Consider the following 18,264-nt stretch of genomic DNA (forward strand, 5'->3'; position numbering starts at 1 on the left):
CCACCAAAGCTGCTGTGGGGATTGCGTTCGGCCCTTTTCTCACAGTGCCAGCGAGAAGGGAAGCTGTAGATGCACGGGGCAGGCAGGAGGAGATGTTCACCCCCGCTTAGCTCGCTCTCCCCTCAAACCTGGCAGCTGCTGAAGGACGGAGGGCTCTGCCCCTTTCCCTACACAGGGTACTCGTCTTTCGGACTTCCCCTCCCAGTGCCAGGAAAGGGCCAGCTGCCACTAGCAGCCGAGCAGGTCCCCGTGTCCTCGCAGACCCAGGACAGCAGCGGTGCCGGCTGTGAGCACGGGAGGAGGCGGCCTGCGGAGGAAAGGCTGAGGAAGGGCCCCCAGAACAGTCCCCAGTCCATCATTATTAAGACCCACTTAGTGGGACCGGCAGGATGTTTTCCTGGTGCATTCATCAAAGAGGAAATTAAAATCGTGCAATAACTAGCTGCCCATCCAGAGCAAAGAAGCCCAGTAAGAGACATGTGCGGTTCCTCCCCAGTCCCTCCTCCAGCCAAGGGAGCCCCATGCCCTCCCTGCTCTCCCAGTCCCCCGTGCTCTAGGCACAGCAGAGACCCTGCTGACACCTCCTGCTGCTCCTCGCCCCCGCCACGGCAGGATGCAGACTTGCAAATGGAAACAGCCTGGAGGGATGCCCAGGGCGAATTCTAGCTTGCCCCCAAATCCCTTCCGAGTCAAGCAGACCAGCAAGAGACCAGGTCACTGGTTGTCTAAATCCCTTTCCCTGGAGGCAGCGGGAGCGGGAAGCCCAAGAGCCCTCTCCTCAAGCCAGCCAGGCAAACCTTCCTGCTGCCGTTCTCCTCCTTCCCCCCGTGACATTTGGCTCCCCATGCTGATGTCACAGGCTTCAGTCTGCTGTGTTCAAGCAGAAACCACTGCTCCGAGCCGAGAGGCTCCCAGCCCCACGCAGCCCTAAGCAAGACTTTCCAAGAGAGGAGACCCTAGTCCCACGCACCCGAAACCACACTGCAAGTGGCAGCCCCTGCAGCTGTCTGCAAGGGGGGGACTGCTCAGCATCCCTGAGAAACCCGGTCCCCAGTGATCTCCCCCCCCGCAAAGTCTGAGGCTAAGACAGGAAAGACACCTCCTATTTCTGCGTCCCAAGCCTTCATCGTGACCCCGTGACTAAGCAAAGCACATGCCAGCTTGCCACCCAAAAGGCATTTGTTGGTTTAACTGTGACCCTGATACTGATATCACATCTAATCTTTGGTTTCACTTCTTCACCTCATGGCAGCAAGCTACCAAGTCTTTTTCTCCCCCACCTCATGTCAAAATTAAAGTAACTCCTTTTAGCAATGTTAAACCTATCACTTCTTGGTTTTGCTAAATGTCAGCTTGTCCCTCTGCTACAAACGGGAAGGCAGGAGAAGTTGATTTTTTTTTCCTCCTCCACCCTTTTTGTTCTAAATGCCCTCAGCATGTCTGCTCTTACGTGCTTCCTTTTCTTCTCTCATCCCAACATCCCCACGTCTGCCCGCCTCTGCAGCTTCACCAACAGGCTCTTTTCTCCTGCCTTCCTTTGGAGAGGAGATCCCAGGGGAAGAGGCGCTGCCAGTGCAGAGAGTAGACCACTCTCCCCCTTCCCAGCGCGGGCTAGCACTTCACCACACACTGGTAGCCCAGGGCTGCCTCATGCTGCTCCCCCTCCCACAGGGTGACGCCGGGTGCTCCGGAGACCACCGGAGCTGGGGGAGCAACCCAGGCTCCAGGCAGAGAGGTTGGGCGGTGCTGTTGCGCGGCTCCGAGTGCTACCAGGACACACAAACCTGTGCAGAGGCGAGCTGGTTTGCAGCTGCCTTGGCTGGAGGTTTGCTTCTGAGCATCAGCCAGCCCGTGGCAGGGGCTGATGAGTTTAAGCCAGCAAGCTCACCGGCCACTTCACCCACAGCAGTGCAAAAAAAGCTCCACGCAGACGCTTTGCAAAGCGCTCCCTTGCAGAGGAGAGGAAAGCAAAACCAGGAGCAAGGAGGCAAGGCCAGCGACCCTGCAGAGGGGACATGCTGCAACACCCAGCTGAAGCAAGCCCCAGGGAAAGGGCCAGAGCTGCACAGCAGAGCGCCGAAGAGCTTCAAAGAGCGACCGTGCCCTCTGGTGTTCAACCCACGGCACTTTGGGCCTCTCCAAACCCCATCCGCCTCCCCTCTGCGGAGCACTAACCAGCCACGCTGCCTCTTGCCCCTAATACCTCCAACTACGGGACTCCCAAACAGCACTGAGACACAAGACTTTCATGTCTACAAGGTCGGGCAAGCTGGAGACCAAGCGGGAAATTCAGAAAGGCGCGAGATGCCATGCAGACAGGGTGATACCCAGAGAAACCATTTAGCAGAAACCAGGAAGCAGCAGTCCTCAGTGGGGGTCTTCCACCGCGGCACTCCTGCGTGGCACTCACACAAGCAGAGCCAAATCTTGACCCGGCTGATGTGCTGCTCCACAAAGACCATGGCATAGGTAGTCCGGGAATGCGGCCTGGGACTTGTCCCTACCTCCACATCTCCTCGGGAGCACTCACGAGCCCCCAACACCATGGCCAGCCTAGGTATTGGCTCCCACACAGCAACTACATCCCAGCAACGTGACTGCCTCCCAGGCTCTGGTTTCCCACCATGTCTGGCAGCCCCAGCCCTACTGAACTTCAGGCTGCTTCAGCCATTTGGCTAAAACACCCTCTCAGCATTGTCAGCTTAGGCCTTCAAAGCGCTCTGCACGCACAGGGTCTAGGTGCTACGGCCCTCATGCCCACAATGGCTAGGACATGGAGGAGGAAGACCTCAACACCCCAAACACCAGCAAAATGGGGGCTGCCGTGTTAGACGATGAAAGTCCAGCAGTGAGCTGCCCTCTAGAACAAGGTTAGTGACACAGGCAGCAGGCAGGCAGCCTGGCTTTTGGCGGCCTTGGTTAGTGCAGGCACAAGAGGGTGACGTGGGGTGAGACGTGAGTGGGAGGGAGGAGAGCTCTTGAGCAGAAATGTTGCGGCAGCTGCTGGGACTGCACAGCCTGTGCAAGGCAATAAAAATACCACATACTTATACACCGCTGGCCGGTGCTTTATCCTCCTGGATCCCCATCGGCCGGGCTGGCTGCCCTGGAGACAAGGGAAGACACCTTTGTGGGGCAGGTGGAGTCTAGGGACACAAAGAGAGTGGTCAGCAAGTCCTCCCCATGAACACACGTGGCCACCCGGCACACAGCACCGTCCTTCCCCTCCATGGCTTTGCTGCCCCGGTGCCATCCCTCTACCCGGCACACTCTCCCCACAGCCTTGGTGTTTGCAGACCCCAGGGGCCGCAATGGCACCCGTGCCACCGCCCCTGCTGTCAGCCGTGGAGGTCAACACAGGCAACATGCCCATGGAGCTGAGGTCAGCAAGGCCATTTCTCCCTTCGGAGCCAGTCAGCAAAGCACCACACTCTGGCTTCTGGGATACTAACCCAGCCCAGTCCAGAGTCATTTCCAGACCGACCCAGCCGGCTGCAGGAGCCTAAGGGTGCCCAGGCCCTGCACCTCCATGGTGTGTATGGCTCAGGGACCGGGGCCAGGCTGGCACAGAGAGGGAACCCTGCTTCCCTCCCTCCTCCCCTGCACCGGCCTGGCTCCTGGCAGCCTTCACCTTGACCGCTGGGTCTGGGCATGGATTTGAATTCCAAATAAATCATGAAAGCACTCGCCAAGCCTTGCACGGAGGAGCATTGTTTCGGCAGGGCAGGGCAGCTCGCCTGCTCCCAACCTGCCAGTCCCTGCGGACGGGCACCAAGCCCTGGGAGCCCCAACCCACCACCAGCCAGGGGCCAGGGAGCAAAGCTCTCGGTGACCCAGCGCAGAGGGGGAGCACCTTTCTTTGGACCCCTCCAACACCCACCCCCACATCTGCTTCCTCCATCATTCAAACGACAAGAAAACTCGTGGGCGGGGAGCGCCGCTGTTCGAGCCCAGGAGGGGGGTCCTTGCCAGCAGCCTCTGCCGGAGCATCTCCTGGCCCCAGGCCAACCTGTAGCCCAGCGGGGAGCCAGGCTGGGGAGTGGGGTGCCTCCGACTGTGCACCCTGGCAGCTTTCACAGGACAGGAACCCTGCTGCCTCTTAATCCTGCCATCTGCCGGCCTCCAACGGGTGCAAAATCCCTGCAGGAAACATCCCCCCCGCCACATGTCAGTGGCAGCAGCTGCTGGGTGCTTGCCACCAGAGTGCCCCACGCCATGTCCCCTTGTGTGGTGACCTCGGGCTTGGACGGTAAGAGGCTTAGCACTGGATCCAAGCAGCTCCTGGCCAGGGCGGCCAGGCAGGACGAGATACAGATAATCTGATTGAGGGAACTTTCACACGGAGGGGCCAGCACGTGGCCAACTGCACGGCCCCCTGCTCCCTCTCTGGGCTGGCTACAGGCCGTGCCTGGATGCTGGGAGCTGGGGAGGAGGCTCTGAGCTGTCTTAGGTACTTCTGCCCCATGACTCTCCATCCTCATCCCGCCGGTGAGCCCTGCCCCAGAGAGGAGGTGGGACCCCCCCAGCCCGGGGGGAGCAGGCAGGAAGGAGTCCCCCGGCTCCGCACCTGGGCTGCCAACGGTAAGCGAGGGACGGGCTGTTCCGGCACCCACGTTTCCTGTGGGAGCCGAGCTGCGCCAAAACGAGGGGAAAACCCTCTGCAACGAGCCTCTTCATTAGCTCCCCTGACTTCCTGGGACAGCCAGCCAGCAGGGCCACGTGACTTTCTGCAAAGCCACAGCGTGTGTTTCGGAGCAAGGCTGCTCCCGCCCCGCAGAGAGCCGAGCTGCAGCTGGCAAGGAGGGGAAGGGAGATGGGGTAAGTGGAGCCAGGGAAGGGGTGAACATCGAGCTTTTCCCTGCTGGTCCGGGGTGGGATTTTCACGCCTCTCTGGCTGGGAGCCCTGCCATGAGGCTGGGACCAGGCTGTGGTGCAGCTAGAGCCTGCCGCGAGCCGGCATCCTGCGGTGATGTCAGGGGAGCGGCAGCAGCTCAGCCATGCCTGCCGGCAGCAGCCTGCAAGGCGCGCTGAAGGCATCTCCCACTGACTCAGGGCACATGGAGGACACAGCGGCAGCCGAAGGTGGGACTGCCTCTGGCCAGACCTCTGTCTGCCCCCAGAGAGGGGCTTCCCACACCAGTGCCACGTACGCACCGCCCTGCACCCGCATCTTGGGCAGCATCCCCCAGTCCCCCAGAGACAGGTCCCCAGCTCCCACCCAGCTCCTCTGAGACAGGGGATGCTTAGCTCATTTCCCCAGTCCCTGAACCACTGGGGCCGTGAGATGGGCAAAGCTTGGGCAGGCTGTTCCCAGGCACAGGAGGAACAGCTGCAGGTAGAAACTGGAACTGGCAGCCTAACCCAGACAGCACAACCTGCCTGGCAGGCAGAGCTGAGGCAGGAGGCCCATTAACTCCTACTGTCTGGGACGGCAGGGACTGGGAAGAAGTCCTCTCAGTTAGTCCCTGGTGCCATGAGGAAGTTTCCCCTGGGGGCAGAGCTCAGGGTTAACTACAAAGTTAACACCCCCAGGCATCAACCCCTAAACCACAGGCAGGAGGGGAACAGGGCTGGGTCCCTGTGCATGGACCAGAGGACTCCATCCCCCCAGGCACTGGCCTGGCCAGTGCAGTCTCATCGCTTGCCTTGGCAGAGCTTCACCCTCCACCCGACGTCCTGATGGGGAGGAGAAGAAAGCCTCCCAGCTCCCAAAGAGAGACTGCAGCTGCTGCCGGGCCTGCAAGTTGCAACAGAAACACGGGGTATTACTTTTGTAATACTGGAGAGCTGGCCCAGGGAAAGTTCCCGGCCTCGGGATCGCAAAGACAGAAACACTTATTCCCTCAGAGCCTGGTGCCAGCTCAAGAACCAGCAGGACAGGTTTCCCCTATTTCCACGCCTTGTCCATGTCCCTGAGTACGTCCTGCACCAGAGTCCCTACCTCTAAGAGTCTCCAGCAGAAGCAAGTCACCTCCTACCAGTCCCTGTCTCTTCCAAGAAGGATGGTTTATGGGCTCAAGGGTCAAGGAGCCCAAGCCTCAGCCTGCAGCCCTAGCTCTGCTCCTGAGCTCAGCATCTCAAAGTCAGCACCCGCTTACGGAAGCCAGCAAGCAAGTGAACGTGTGGCTGAAAGCTAACTCAGGAGCTTCAGCTCAGGGAGTCACCTGGGAAAAAGAAACCAGAGCTCCACCGAGAGCAGAACTGGAAGTTATATTTAGAGGCTTTGCCAAGTCTCTGGGGAGACTGCTCCCCAGGCATGACACCATGATGAGAGAAGGAAATCCTACACTGCACCCCCCACCGCCTGCCGGAGCTCAGGTTGCCTTCCACGAGAGCATCCCCCCCATCCCAGAGGGCTGGCTGTGCCCTACGAGCATCTGCTCTTAGTCCCCAAGAGGACCCATGCAATCAAACAGTCCCCAAAGTCTCCCCCCTTGCAACATCTGTGGCTCTGCCTCTCCCCTCTCAACACTGTCTCCTTTCAAAGACCTGTGCCTGCTGCCAGTGCCCCTCTACCCTCCGCTGCCCCATCTCTTCCCATTGTTTTTGTTCAAAGGAGGGAAGAGGTTCATTGTCCTCCCTCCTCTCTGCCCCTTGAGGAGATTACAGGGTTTCCTGGAAGGGATGCTCCAACTCCTAAGCAGATTAGAGGTCCTGCCACCTTCTCCAGCACGGGCACACAGTGCTGCGGCAGCCCCTGCTCTGATCTCAGGAGGGCAGCGGAGCCGTCGCGGGTGCCCGGGGCTGGAGTGATGAGGCAGGCGGCAGGCAGGGACCATGCTAGGGAGGGCCCCAGCCTCCAGGAGCAGCTGGGACCCCCGCACTCTGATCCTTCCCTGCCTCATCCCAACAGCCCCACCGGGAAGCTGCGTTGGCAGGCAACAGGCACGGCTGCTCAGCATGCCCAGTGCTTTTTTTTTTTTTTCCCCTGGCAAGATCAAAAGTCCCCGAACTGCCCCACGGGAGGTCAGGCCCGGAGCAGAGAGCACAGAGCAAACACAGCAGCGGGAACAGCTCTCCCGGCACATCCCACCTGCCCTGCAAACAAGCCCAGGTGTCGCTGCAGGGGACAGCTGGGGACGCCCACGGGTGTCGCTGGCCCGGGACCAGCTAATACCACTGTGAGCTGGATGGGGAGCAGAAGGTAGAAGGTTTCAGAGAGAGAGGCATGAAAAAGCTGCACGCATGGAGGAGGAGGAGTATTGCTCAACAGCTAGCTGGCAGCACGGCACATTGTGAAAAAGCCTGTCCCGAGGTAAGCGCTGCTCTCAGCCTGCCAGCATACAGATCGCAAACTTCAGGCTCCTCACCACTGTCTGCCAGGGCGCCTGGGGCTTACCCCACTGCACGGCCCCGCTACCGCACCCGTGCTAGGGGAAAGCAAGCCCAAGGCCCCGTGCCCTGGCTGGACCTGCTCACTGGCCAAGGGCCAGCAGGTTTGAGGGGATGCGGCGGTACCCCCCCGCACAGCGGGGATGAGGAAGCCTGGGCGACCGTCCCACCAGCACATCTCCCCCAGCTTTCGCATGGGCGTGAGCGTCAAGCTGCAAGAAAGATGGTGACAAGCAACATCCCAGAGAGACGTAGGCGGGTGCTCGGCTCAGTTTCTCGAGTGCCGTTTACCCACACACCATGCCACCCACAGACCTTCCCTGGGGCAATGGCAGGCGCCCCTGGGCTCACGTGCAGGCTCCAGCGCTGGGCCTGCCAAAGGACCACAGCCGAAAACTTGATCCCATGCTCTCTGCAGGGCAACCACCCACTGACCGTCCTGATGGCGGCTATGCTCCCTGCTTATGCTGCCGCAGCAGACCCGGCCATCACATGTACCTCCTCTGAAGGGGGATGTGCTAAAGACCCTAAAACCCACAGGGAAGACCCATTTCAGCACACTGCCTCTCCAGCATGGGGGAAAGTAAGACAGGGGCTTCGTCCCCAGCACTCACGCTCCCTCCCCAAGTCCCCCCTGGAAAGGGGAAACCATGCTGTTCACTCACAGCACAAGAAATGGGCCACCTAGGAAGGAAATTTAATCCTAACCACCTATTATCTGATCAGCCCCAATCTCTTTATCAGCCCAATTAAAAGAATTACCCATCCGTGGCCCGGATGCACGTATTGTACACTTGTCTCCGTCAGCTCTGGAGCCAATTACTCCACCCTCCTGTAAGGCAATTACAAGATACAGAAATAAGCCCGCTTGCAAAACACAGGGGACTAACATACTGCCAGAGGCCAGAGCTCGGGGGCTTGCGCCTCTTTTTCTTCAAATCCCCTCGGGGCTCACCTGCCCTGGGGACAAGGTAGGCTCTCTTATTTTGTGGACCCATCACTTGCCTGGCCGTGGCCATGTCTGCCGGCATTGCTGCAGGCAAAGCCCGGCAGCATGTGCTCACCTCGGGAGACCTCTTTCCTCGAAGCCACGGCACTCCACAGACTGCCAGCGGGCAAGCTCCTGCTCATTGCCTCAGTTTCCTCTAGACCTGCTTCACAGCCACATGAGCTCTGGCTAAAGCCCAGAATCAAAGGCAGTGCAAATTTCCTCAGCAATGACTGTTGGAAAGCATTTGGGGGGTAGGGGCTGGCTGTACTGCTTGCCAAAAGAAAGTGCAGCGAAGCCTTCCCCCGCAGTTCCCTCGGAGGAGGTGGAACTTCATGTCACCCTCGGCTCTGATGCTCAGGTGGGCACGAATTTGGCAGCATGCAGCCAATTATCCTGCACAGCTTCCCGCTGAGCCCACCTCCCACGGGCGTGCGTGGGAATCCCTTCCTTCCTGGAGGCCTGTGGGAATCTCTCCTCACTCCCCTGCAGCTCTGGGTGCTGCAACTCATCACCCCGAGCCGGAGGAAACCGGGTCCACCGTCAGCAGAAGAAGAGTGAGAAGCATCCATGCACCAAACAACCCAACGGGCATTTCCAGCCGTCCCAGTGGGCATGCTGGCCCCCCCCCAGCTCGTTGCCTCCTGCGCATCCCACTTTGCCTCCCCCACAGGTGTCCACGCTGCAGAAGGTTGTTCACACGTGGAGAACTTCCCCTCGGTGTAGGCTCTGATATACTTTGCAGGAACAGCAGCCTGAACCCCTGGGAGCCAGAGGGAGATTCCATGCGGTATTGGGGACAGGCCAGAGACTGCCAGGAGCTCCAGCCAGACACTGCCACCAGCTCTGAAACCAGAGCAGAGGAGAGCACCGCTCCATGGTGGGGTGACCTCGCAAGCCCTCCACTCCCAGCTCCAGCTTGGTTGTGGAGGTTGAAATCGGGGCCTTTCCGCCCCATCCAGCACCTGTGACACCACCCAGGGGCACTGCATCGTGCTTCGGCCCCCCCGTACACCAAAAATGCTGACGAGCCGTAGGAAGTTCAGCAGAGGGCTACCAAGATGGTTGGGGGTAGGAGCTATCAGACACAAGGAGAGGCTGAGGTAACGGGGGTGGTTCGGCCTGCAGAAGAGAAGGTTAAGGGGGAATATTATTACCACCTTCAGCTACCTGATGGGAGGGTACAGAGAGGACTGAGCCAGACGCTGCCCAGAGGTGCAGCAAGGGAAACACTGGATAGGTATCGGGGAAAAAAAATCCCTGGAGGATGAAGCACGGGAGCAGGTGCCCAGGGAGGCTGTGCAGTCTCCACCCTGGTGACACTCAAAACTCAACATTCGCAGCCTGATCAAATTCGGCCCTGCTTCGAGGCGGCAGGTGGACCAGGTGACCTCCAGAGGTCCCTTCAGACCTCAGTCAATCAATGTTTTTACACACCTCCGGATGGCAGGGGAACCCCTCTGCTTACGCAGGCCAAGAATCCCCCAAATCTCGGGAGGCCAACAGCGAGGCTGCGGGATGCGCAAGGAGCCCGGCTGACTCTGGGGAGGAAGCGAGTGAAGCTGGAATCCCAGCTTCCAGGCAGCACAGGGCTGGCACAGCCATCGCCCCGGTGCTGCAGGGCAGCCCGTCTCGCAGCCGAAGCACGGGATGGGTTTGCGGGGATGGAGGCAGGTGGAAACAAATCCTCCAGAGACGAGGCTCTGACTTCTCCGGGGAGGAGAGCGGGCGCAGCGAGGGTGACGCTTCCCAACTTCCCACCGCTCGTGTCAAGAGCTCGAAAGGGGGAAAACGGCAACGCATCCCCGCCATCCCCACACCACGTCCCGCATCCCTCGGCGGCTGCGCTCAGCCGGTTGCTGACTTTATGCCCGGGGTCAGCCCCCTCGGCGGGGCCTGATGCGCCGGGGTCGGGATGCGGCGGCCGCCGACAGCCGCCCGGCGGCGGGAGGCTCCCCTCGGGCGGAGGCGAGGCAGCGGCCCCGCAGCCTCCCTTCAGGATGCTCCCGCCGCCCGTGGCCAGCCCCTGCCCCGGGGCACCAGCCTCCTCCGGCCACCCCCGCCGCTGCCCAGAGCCTGCCCGGCCGGCGGCGCCCGCCGTCCCGCTGCCGCCCGCCCGCCCGCTGCTCACCTGCGCCCGAACAGCTTGAGGCCGGTGAAGCGCTTGTTGCTGTGCCGGCGGCCCAGCGGAGGCGGCGGCGGCCCCCGCTCGGGCTCGGCGCCGCCCGACGCCCCGGAGGAGGAGGCGGCGGTGGCGGCGGAGGAGGAGGAGGAGGAGGCGGAGGGCGAGCCGCCGGCCGGCGGGGGCCGCGCCGCCTCCATGGCCGGGCTCGGGGCTCGGCGCCGCCGCTACCGCCGCCCCGCGCCAGGGGAGGGGACGGGGGGCGGGCGGGGGGCGGTGCGGCCGGGGCCCCCGCCCCGCCGGGGCCGGCGGGCGGGCAGGAAGTGCGGCCGCGCACCGGCGGTGCCGGAGGCCGCGCCGAGCCGCCAGCGCCCCCTGCCGCCGCCCGGGCTGCGCGGGGAGCGGGGAGCGGGGAGCGGGGCCGGGGGCGCCCCGCGGCGGCAGCGTGCCCGGCCCCCGGCGCTGCCGGCTCAGGAAGCGGAGCGCCCGCCCCGCCGCCGCCCCGCGCTCGGGAAGAGGCTCGGCGGCAGAAGCGGAGCCTCCCCCCGCCTCCTCCTTCTCCTCCTCCTCCGCCTCCCATTGTTCACCGCCGGACGGGGGAGGACGGAGCCAACAGCCCCGCCGCCGCCGCCGCCGCCGCCGCCGCCCTCTCCGGGGACCGGGAGCCACCGCCGGCTTTGCTGCTGGGGCGGACGCCGTGGCTCCCTGCCCGCGTTTTACCCAGCCCGGCGAGCCGCCCGCCCCGCTTCTCCTCCCCATCTCCCGGGGGACCCCCGGCTGGGCGGCCGGCGGGCTCGGAGGGCAGGGGCTGGCCTGCTCCGCATGGCTGGCACTGCTGGGGCTGCCTTCAGCAAGGAAGCGCTCTCCCCGCCTGGCAGGAGCGATGGGCAGCCCTCTTTTGCATGGAAAATGAGCTGGCCGTGATGTCTACTTTCCCCCGCTCCCCCAGGGGTGCCAAGCCAGGCTGAAAGCCAGGGCTGCAGGGGCTGCCCGGGCAGGGTCCCCGCTGCCAGCCCGGCGTGGCCGCAGGTAAGCCCCGTAAGCCCCTCGGGGCAGGTCCCACTCATCACCTCCAGCACCAAGCGTTCCCAGGAGGGAACCAGCTACAGGAGGAACTCTACAGGGCAGGCAAAGCCCCGCTGACCCCGTGCACTCGCAGGCTCAGCGTCGAGAGCGCCCGCGCGGCACTCCCAACATCCCCGCCGGGGAGGTTGTGCTGCGCAACACCGGCACTGGCATGGGGAGAAGAGGAGGGGATTGCTGGCGAGGCACCGGGAAAGCACGGGAAGCCTTTCCCCCACCCCCCGAAGCGTGGGCTGTCAGCACCAGCCACAGCACCTCGGCCCACCGAGGGCAAGAGGAAGGCGGCAGAGCCCGGCTCGGTGGGTACCTCGTGTCTACGTCCCCCGGAGGGCTCTGGGGAACATCCCAGGAGCGATGCCGCCACATCTGCCGCAGCACGAGCTGATGCGCTCAGCTGGCCCGGGGTTCACTCTCGCTCTCCGTCCCCCGGCAGCTGCTTTCCGGAGTCATCCTGAGGGCAGGTCCCTGGCAGTGCTCCGCCGCCCGGCCGCCCGCCCAGGGCCCCAGCTTTGTTTGCACCCTCCACCTGGTTCCTCTCTGCACTTCCTGGAAGTGCGAGGGCGGCTGTCATCGCAGCGGGCTGCGCCGCACTCTTCCCCAGCAGCCCACGGCGTGGGGCCACCTCCCCTGCCAGGCCCTCTCCGGAGAAGCCTCGTGTGCGCCCTCGGCAAGCAGGAGCACGCCCTGGCGCGCCGGGCTGTGCGCCGAGGAGCCTCACCTCTCTTGCCAGGCAGCTCTTCAGAAGCCCCCGGGCTCAAGACAGCCCCCTCTCCCAAAGCTGCCCCAGCACCACCGTGCACACGGGGCCATGGCAGCAGGGTTGTCCTCCTGTAGCCCACCCTGTGCCATATGCATCCTTACCCACATGGTACTGCAGCACTTGCAACCCCCCAGCTGTATGCGTCCCTGCTGTGCGGTCTCGAAACGGCCCCCCAGCCATAAGTGTCTGCTCGCCCTGCACCACGGTTTGTCAAAAAAACACCTGGGTAATACAGATACGGGGGCTGTGGGAAGCACAAGCATCTGGGAGGCTCTGGGCCAGCCTCCAAAGAGCAGAGAGACAGACTGACATTTGTTATCTGTCCCCCTCTGTGGGTCTGCAGGGCACAGCAGGAGCCTGCAGGCTCAGCCTGTCCCCAGTGCTTCACAACCAGGCACTGCCTGGTCTGCTCTGGCTCCAGCAGACCTTCAGATCAGCGAGGGGCTCCGTGGATGGCTTCTGTGCGGCCAGAGAAAAGCAAGCGAGCAGAGCCAGCCCCTGCAGCCTGCACGGATGGCATTTCTGAAGAGGCACATGGTCTTACTTTAGACTCCACCATCAAAAGGAAAAAAAACAGAACATCAGCAGACCTTGATCTCATCAGGCGAGCTCTGAAACCGAACACAATGCACTGCACTAACTACTGTGTAGAGGGAGGAAAAGGAAGGTCCTGGATGCCTAACTCCAGCTCAGAGATGGGGAGGGGAGAGATTTTGTTATCACCGAAATGGTTTGTCATCCCCGCTGCTTTGCATGTCATGATGGGTTGGTCGCATTTGCTCCCTGCCTGCAGACATTTCCCTTTCACGTTTCGTGCTGTCCCGTGGCTTTGATGTCAAGTCCTCTTGCCTAGGAGCACCCAGGCTTGGTGAGGCTGCCGGAGGAGTAACATGCCCTTCCCTGGGACCTTCACCCTGCTCTCTGTGCTGTGTCCATATGTCCTTCCACAGTTCTGTCCCTCGGGCTTGGTGGAACACCATGGGGGATCCCATAGAAAGCCCAGTTCTGGCTGTTCTTGGTCAGGAGACCAGAGGGGATGGCTCTGCTGGCGCCAACTTCTCTGCAGGCAGCACCGGAGAAGGATGGGGGTCATGGTGCTGGGTGGTTTTGTGATCCAGCACGCCCCTGTCTCTCTGTGCTAGTGAGTGCAGTGCAGGTAAGGAAAGGGTTAAACCGCCTGCTTTGCCTGTACCTGGCAGGATACTTGCCCATGGGATTTATTGTGAGCTGGGATCAGATAAGGGAGGGGACAGCCAAGGCCGGGATGGCAATTTCTGTTCAGGGATCCCAGCTCTCCCCACCCAGGAGTGTGCCAGCGCAGTTTCGCGTTGCCCCTGACACAGCCTCCCTGCTGGCCTGCTCTTGGGGGTCCCCATCCCACGCTCCCCCCCCCCCCCCCCCCATCCCCACACACACAAGGCTAAGGCTGCGGCTGTGGCTGTGGGGACAACCAGGGAAGGCTAATGGTGTCTTTGGTGTCTTTGGCTGCCTTAAGGAGCAGGCCTGGCCCACCTGACATGGAAAAACATCAGCAGGAGGGAGGACAGGAGCATTCCCTCTGGCAGCAGCATGGTCTTGGATCGGCTTAAACCAGGGACCGTGTCTGGTTTAAGATGGGGGCTTGGGGCTGCGTTATGCTGCCCTGCCCGGCACTGCTGCAGTCATGTCCCTGCACAGCCAGGCTGTACCCACAGCCTCCCAGGTTCTCCAAAACTGCTTCTTGGGATGTCTCCATCTCTTGTTACACACAGCCCAGTCCCCAGTTTACCACTGCCTTGCACCTAGGAGCAACCAGGATGAGAGCCATGGAGTGAAAACACACCAGCACTGCATGATGCTGATTCCAAACCCATCCCGCCCCTGTGCCTGCCCAAGCCCATGCCTGGCAACGGGGCCAGCCACCAGCGGTGGGACTGCCACGGCACCTGGGAGCTCTCACAAGCGCTATGCCCAGCAAGCAGAGCTTGTCTCTGGCTCCGGAGAGGGCCAGGGCAGCGGATGGTGAGACACCTGCTTGTCATCCCCCCACCAAAGTCTGTGAGGAGCCACCCGCTCATTAGGACTTCCCAGCGCTGTGAGCTTCCCTCCAGCCGTGCCAGGGGGTACCAGCCATCTCCTTTCCCCAGCTACACAGAGGGACGCAGACGGATACCACTGTCAGAGCGGAACGTGCTCGGCTTGCTGGGAATGAATGGGAATTTGATTACGCTGCTCTGCACAGCTGGGCTAACATGATTAAAAGGCTAGCAGGCAGGACTCAGAGGAAGGAGACCTCTCGCTGTCCCTCTCTCCCTGCAGCTGGAGGCTCTCCTTTCCTTCCTCCCCAGCCCCTGCCCTGCCCAGCTGGGACGGAGGGGCTGCACACCCTCTGCCCTGGGACTTCACAAAAACCCAGACCCCAGCCAGATCTGAAGGCAGAAGGAAGAGAAGACGGCAGAGAGCTGCAACCAGCTTCCCCCTGCCGCAGGGTTCCTACCCCCCTCTCCCCAGCAGGCCCTGCCAGCTCTCCCCTCTGCCCTGCCTGTGCCTGTGACCAAGCTCCCTTGCTATTTACATTACAAAGCAGCCCCCTCCACTCGCTCTCTGGGTTATATTTAGCTCCCCGGCACAGAACAGCCTGTGAGATGCTTTAGCTCCATCCTATCTGCCAGCCGGGGACCGTGCCGAGCAGCCAAGGTGTCCTGCATCTTGCTAGCAGGGACGGGAGCTGGCAGGGGGACACCCCGCTTTGCTCCGTGGGGGCTAACACCAGGAGGGGGGCACAGTGGGCCACAGGGACCCCTCTTCTGGGTGCCGCAAGATGCCTGTGAGGAGACCTATGGTGCGTGGGCTGTGCTGGGCGCTGCCTCCGGAGGTGGCTGAGAGCAGAAGGGGACTGGTCTGACACCCAGCACGTCCCTCACCCCATAGATGTAGCCTGTGGGGAGCCCGTGCAGCGAGCTTTTGTGCAGTTGTGGTTTCCTCTCTGGGTAAACACCCCCGTGGGCTGAGTTGCTGGGAACAGTGGCAGAGACAAAGGATGCTGCAAGCGTCACCCCGAAAGCAACTGAGACAGTGTCAAAGATGAGAGAGAGCCCAGAACTGCACAGGTCCCCAGCCCTGCCGGAGAGGCTGCAGGGTGCTGCTGCGGCCAGCCAGCACCTTTCCCAGGCCTCCTCGGCTCCAGGTCATGGGGTTTTTCCTAGAGCAAAGCTCCCCCAGCCTCTAGCTCACCTTATTGCCACTGGAGCTGCCCCACTCAGGGAGCTAGAGATGCTCCTGCCCCACCGCAAAACCTTGGAGACACCCAAAGCTAGCAGGAGCTGACTTCGGACTCCCTTTGGCCAAAGCTAGTCTCTGGGGGGAGAGGCACAAAGCCCTGGCACTCGCTCAGGGTTTGCTGTGGTGACAGAGAGCACAGGGTCCTTCTGGCATTGCAGAAGCACCTCCCTACTGGGAAAATTGTCCCAGAATGTGTAAATCTGGTGCATAAGCCAGCATCATTAATAAGCTTGGCACGAAACTGCTACTCAAAGCCCTAAATATAACCTGAGCGCTGAGCTCTCTTCCACCCGCCCAAGGCACCTCCATACACCACGGCAGCTATTTATGGAAGGAACTTTATTTCCATGGGCTTAATATCATTTCTGCTTATTTCAAAACCTTTATATAGCAGCTCATGCCACCTGCCCCTTGTGATGACTAATGGGTCCCAGCAGGAACAGGCAGGTTGGCAGCAGGAGGACTGGGGCCTCCAACCTTTGCTTGACATTGAGGACACCTGTGATACCCACAGCCCACGGAGGAGGTCCTCCAAACTCTGTACCGGGGTTCAGTAAGTGCCTCCAGAGCCAGGCAGCACGATGAGGGGATTTGTGTCAGCACACCCCCCCAGGGCTTCTCATGCTGCAGGAGGGGCATCTGATGAAAGGTTAGCCCAGCTCTGGGCAATAGCTCCATCACTGCCTGACCTGCTCCAGGGAGCAGCCAGACCCAACCCTGCCTGGGCATCGCAGGACAGCACACGCATATTTCCACCCCCAGACATCCTTCTCTCCCACTTCCCCTTCCCTTTGCTTGGCTGCCCGAAATGGAGGGTGGAGGAAGCAGCTCGTCCCAAACATCACCTCCTCCCTCACCGCTGGCCCGCAGGTAGCTGTGTCATCCCCTCCTACCCCACCAGACTCCTCTCTTCTGCGAAGCCTGTGTTGGATGGAGCAAAGCCTCTTGCAAAGAGACCTCTTGTGAGGGCTGAGGAGGACAGAGGCGCCTTGCAGAAGGGCGGCACGGGCTGGAGCGCGTCAGCGGAGCCGCCTGCCTGGGGCGGCTGGGGTAGGACGAGCAGGATGTAAACAATCCCCAGCAACCTTAGACAATTCTGGAGCAAATTCAGGCTGATGAAATTAGGTTGCAGTATGGTCCCTTCCTCCCCTGGGGAGACTGGATAATTGCAGCTGGCTAATCCATTCGCAAAATGCGTCCTGCACATCTGCAGGAAGACAGCTAAGAGGAGAAAATCCTGCTCTGCCCCTCTGCTTGGCACGGTAATTCCTCATCCTTGGTGGTGTCAGGGCAGAGACCCTCCCAGCTCTGCCCGGCGCCTCGGTAAGCAGCCCCGGGTACCGACCCAGGGCCAGGAGGGCAGTGCGTTGCCCCAGCTCATGGCGAGGCTCAGGGGTGCAGGGCTGCCTCAGGGATGCAGGGCTGCCTCAGGGATGCAGGGCTGCCTCAGGGAGGACTCTGCCACCCCGGCTCCTGCTCGCCACCCACTGCAGGTATAACAAATGCTCGAGATGAGTCAGCTCTGGGGCCCCTCCTGCTCTGCAGGCACTAATACGGTTCCCATTAGTTCCCATTACCGCAGTATTAGAGAACAATTTGCTCACAGTTTGCACCACAGCCCTTGCAAGGGGGGAGAAGGGCTGCTGTACACGTGGGAGCGCAGCAGGGGGGTGACTGATAGCTCCTGCCCGAAATCTGCCCCCCAGCAGAGCTCTGCACCCCAGAGTCCCTGAGTCCCAGGCTGGCAGCAGCAGAGCCCATCCAGCCTCTGCCCGCCACGGCAGCAGGCATGGCACCAAGATCCTCCGTGCCAGTTTTCCACCTGCTTGTAAACTACCTGGTGCTTGCTAAGCATGGCATGACATGGTGACACTGAGCCCAGGAGGACACAGAGACGTCCCTGGGCCAAGCCAGCTCAGGAGAAGGGTAAGGAGGTGGCTCCTGCCTCCCCTCCTCCGCTTGGTCCCAGACTCTCGCAGCAGCCCAGGGTCAGTCCTGCAAGTGCTCACTTTTACTCCGGGCAGGCACAGGGTCGAAGGATTTCTCCTCAGTTACACCTGAGAGCCATTCTGCAAAGTTCGGGGTACTAAATGGTAGACGGGCTTAAACAGTGAAAGAAAGGGCGAGACACCAGACCTTATTCTCTGTGAAAGAAAGAATAGAGCTGAGCTCCTGGAGGTGCTGACCCAGGCAGGATTTCGGGTTGTGTGGCTGGAGTTGGGAATAGGAGCTGACCTGAGCATCACCAGGCAATGGCTCCCATAAAAGCTCCACAGGAGCTATGAAAACCACTCTTTGCCTCCACCGGTTCTGCTTGGCTATAGCAGGGGTAAGTGAGTCCTAAGAAGAGCAGTCCCGGCAGAAGAGTCACACCAAGAGCCAGGACAGATACCCCTCTTGCTGCAAAGAGCCCGCAGAGGGCACATTTCCAGCCTAAGCCCCAACCTCAGCCCCTTCATCTTTACATCACTTCTCAGTCTCCCCGGGTGGGATCAAGGTTTCTGGACCTGGGAGTCAAGCAAGGGGACATTTGCCTTGGGGCAGAGGAGGAAGAGGAGAATTGATGTTACCAGAAGTCCCTTGCATCCAATGTGCTGAACAGCTTCAGAGAAAGAGGGAAATGTCCAGCCCATGGTCCCCATGCCAGGCCCCCCCTCCCTGTGCCAGAGTTCATGGGAGGCTGTTGGGCATGGACCGCCTGGAGAGCGGCTTGGGAGG

At 61.3% G+C, this 18,264-nt stretch overlaps 1 protein-coding gene across 4 annotated transcripts in view; it reads right to left on the reverse strand.

The window, feature by feature from the left end:
• Positions 1-18,264, reverse strand: part of DGKZ (diacylglycerol kinase zeta) — a 53,077-nt gene that overhangs the window by 34,021 nt on the left and 792 nt on the right. The window contains exons 1-2 of one of the 4 annotated variants that reach the window (XM_087746177.1): positions 11,833-12,064; positions 3,048-3,146 (exon numbers count right to left, since the gene is read on the reverse strand). The exons of 1 other annotated variant lie outside the window; for it this stretch is intronic. In XM_087746177.1, the coding sequence (XP_087602303.1) occupies positions 3,048-3,146; positions 11,833-11,891 (158 nt within the window). In that variant the 5' untranslated portion in view covers positions 11,892-12,064. Of the gene's footprint in view, positions 1-3,047; positions 3,147-10,451; positions 10,643-11,832; positions 12,065-18,264 lie in introns of those variants that run through there. 2 more of the 4 variants (XM_087746175.1, XM_087746178.1) reach the window with 2 other exon arrangements.

This window comes from Nipponia nippon, unplaced genomic scaffold, assembly GCF_047370975.1.
Source record: "Nipponia nippon isolate SJK-2023a ecotype South Korea unplaced genomic scaffold, ASM4737097v1 scaffold_10, whole genome shotgun sequence".
Classification (NCBI taxonomy): Eukaryota; Metazoa; Chordata; class Aves; order Pelecaniformes; family Threskiornithidae; genus Nipponia; species Nipponia nippon.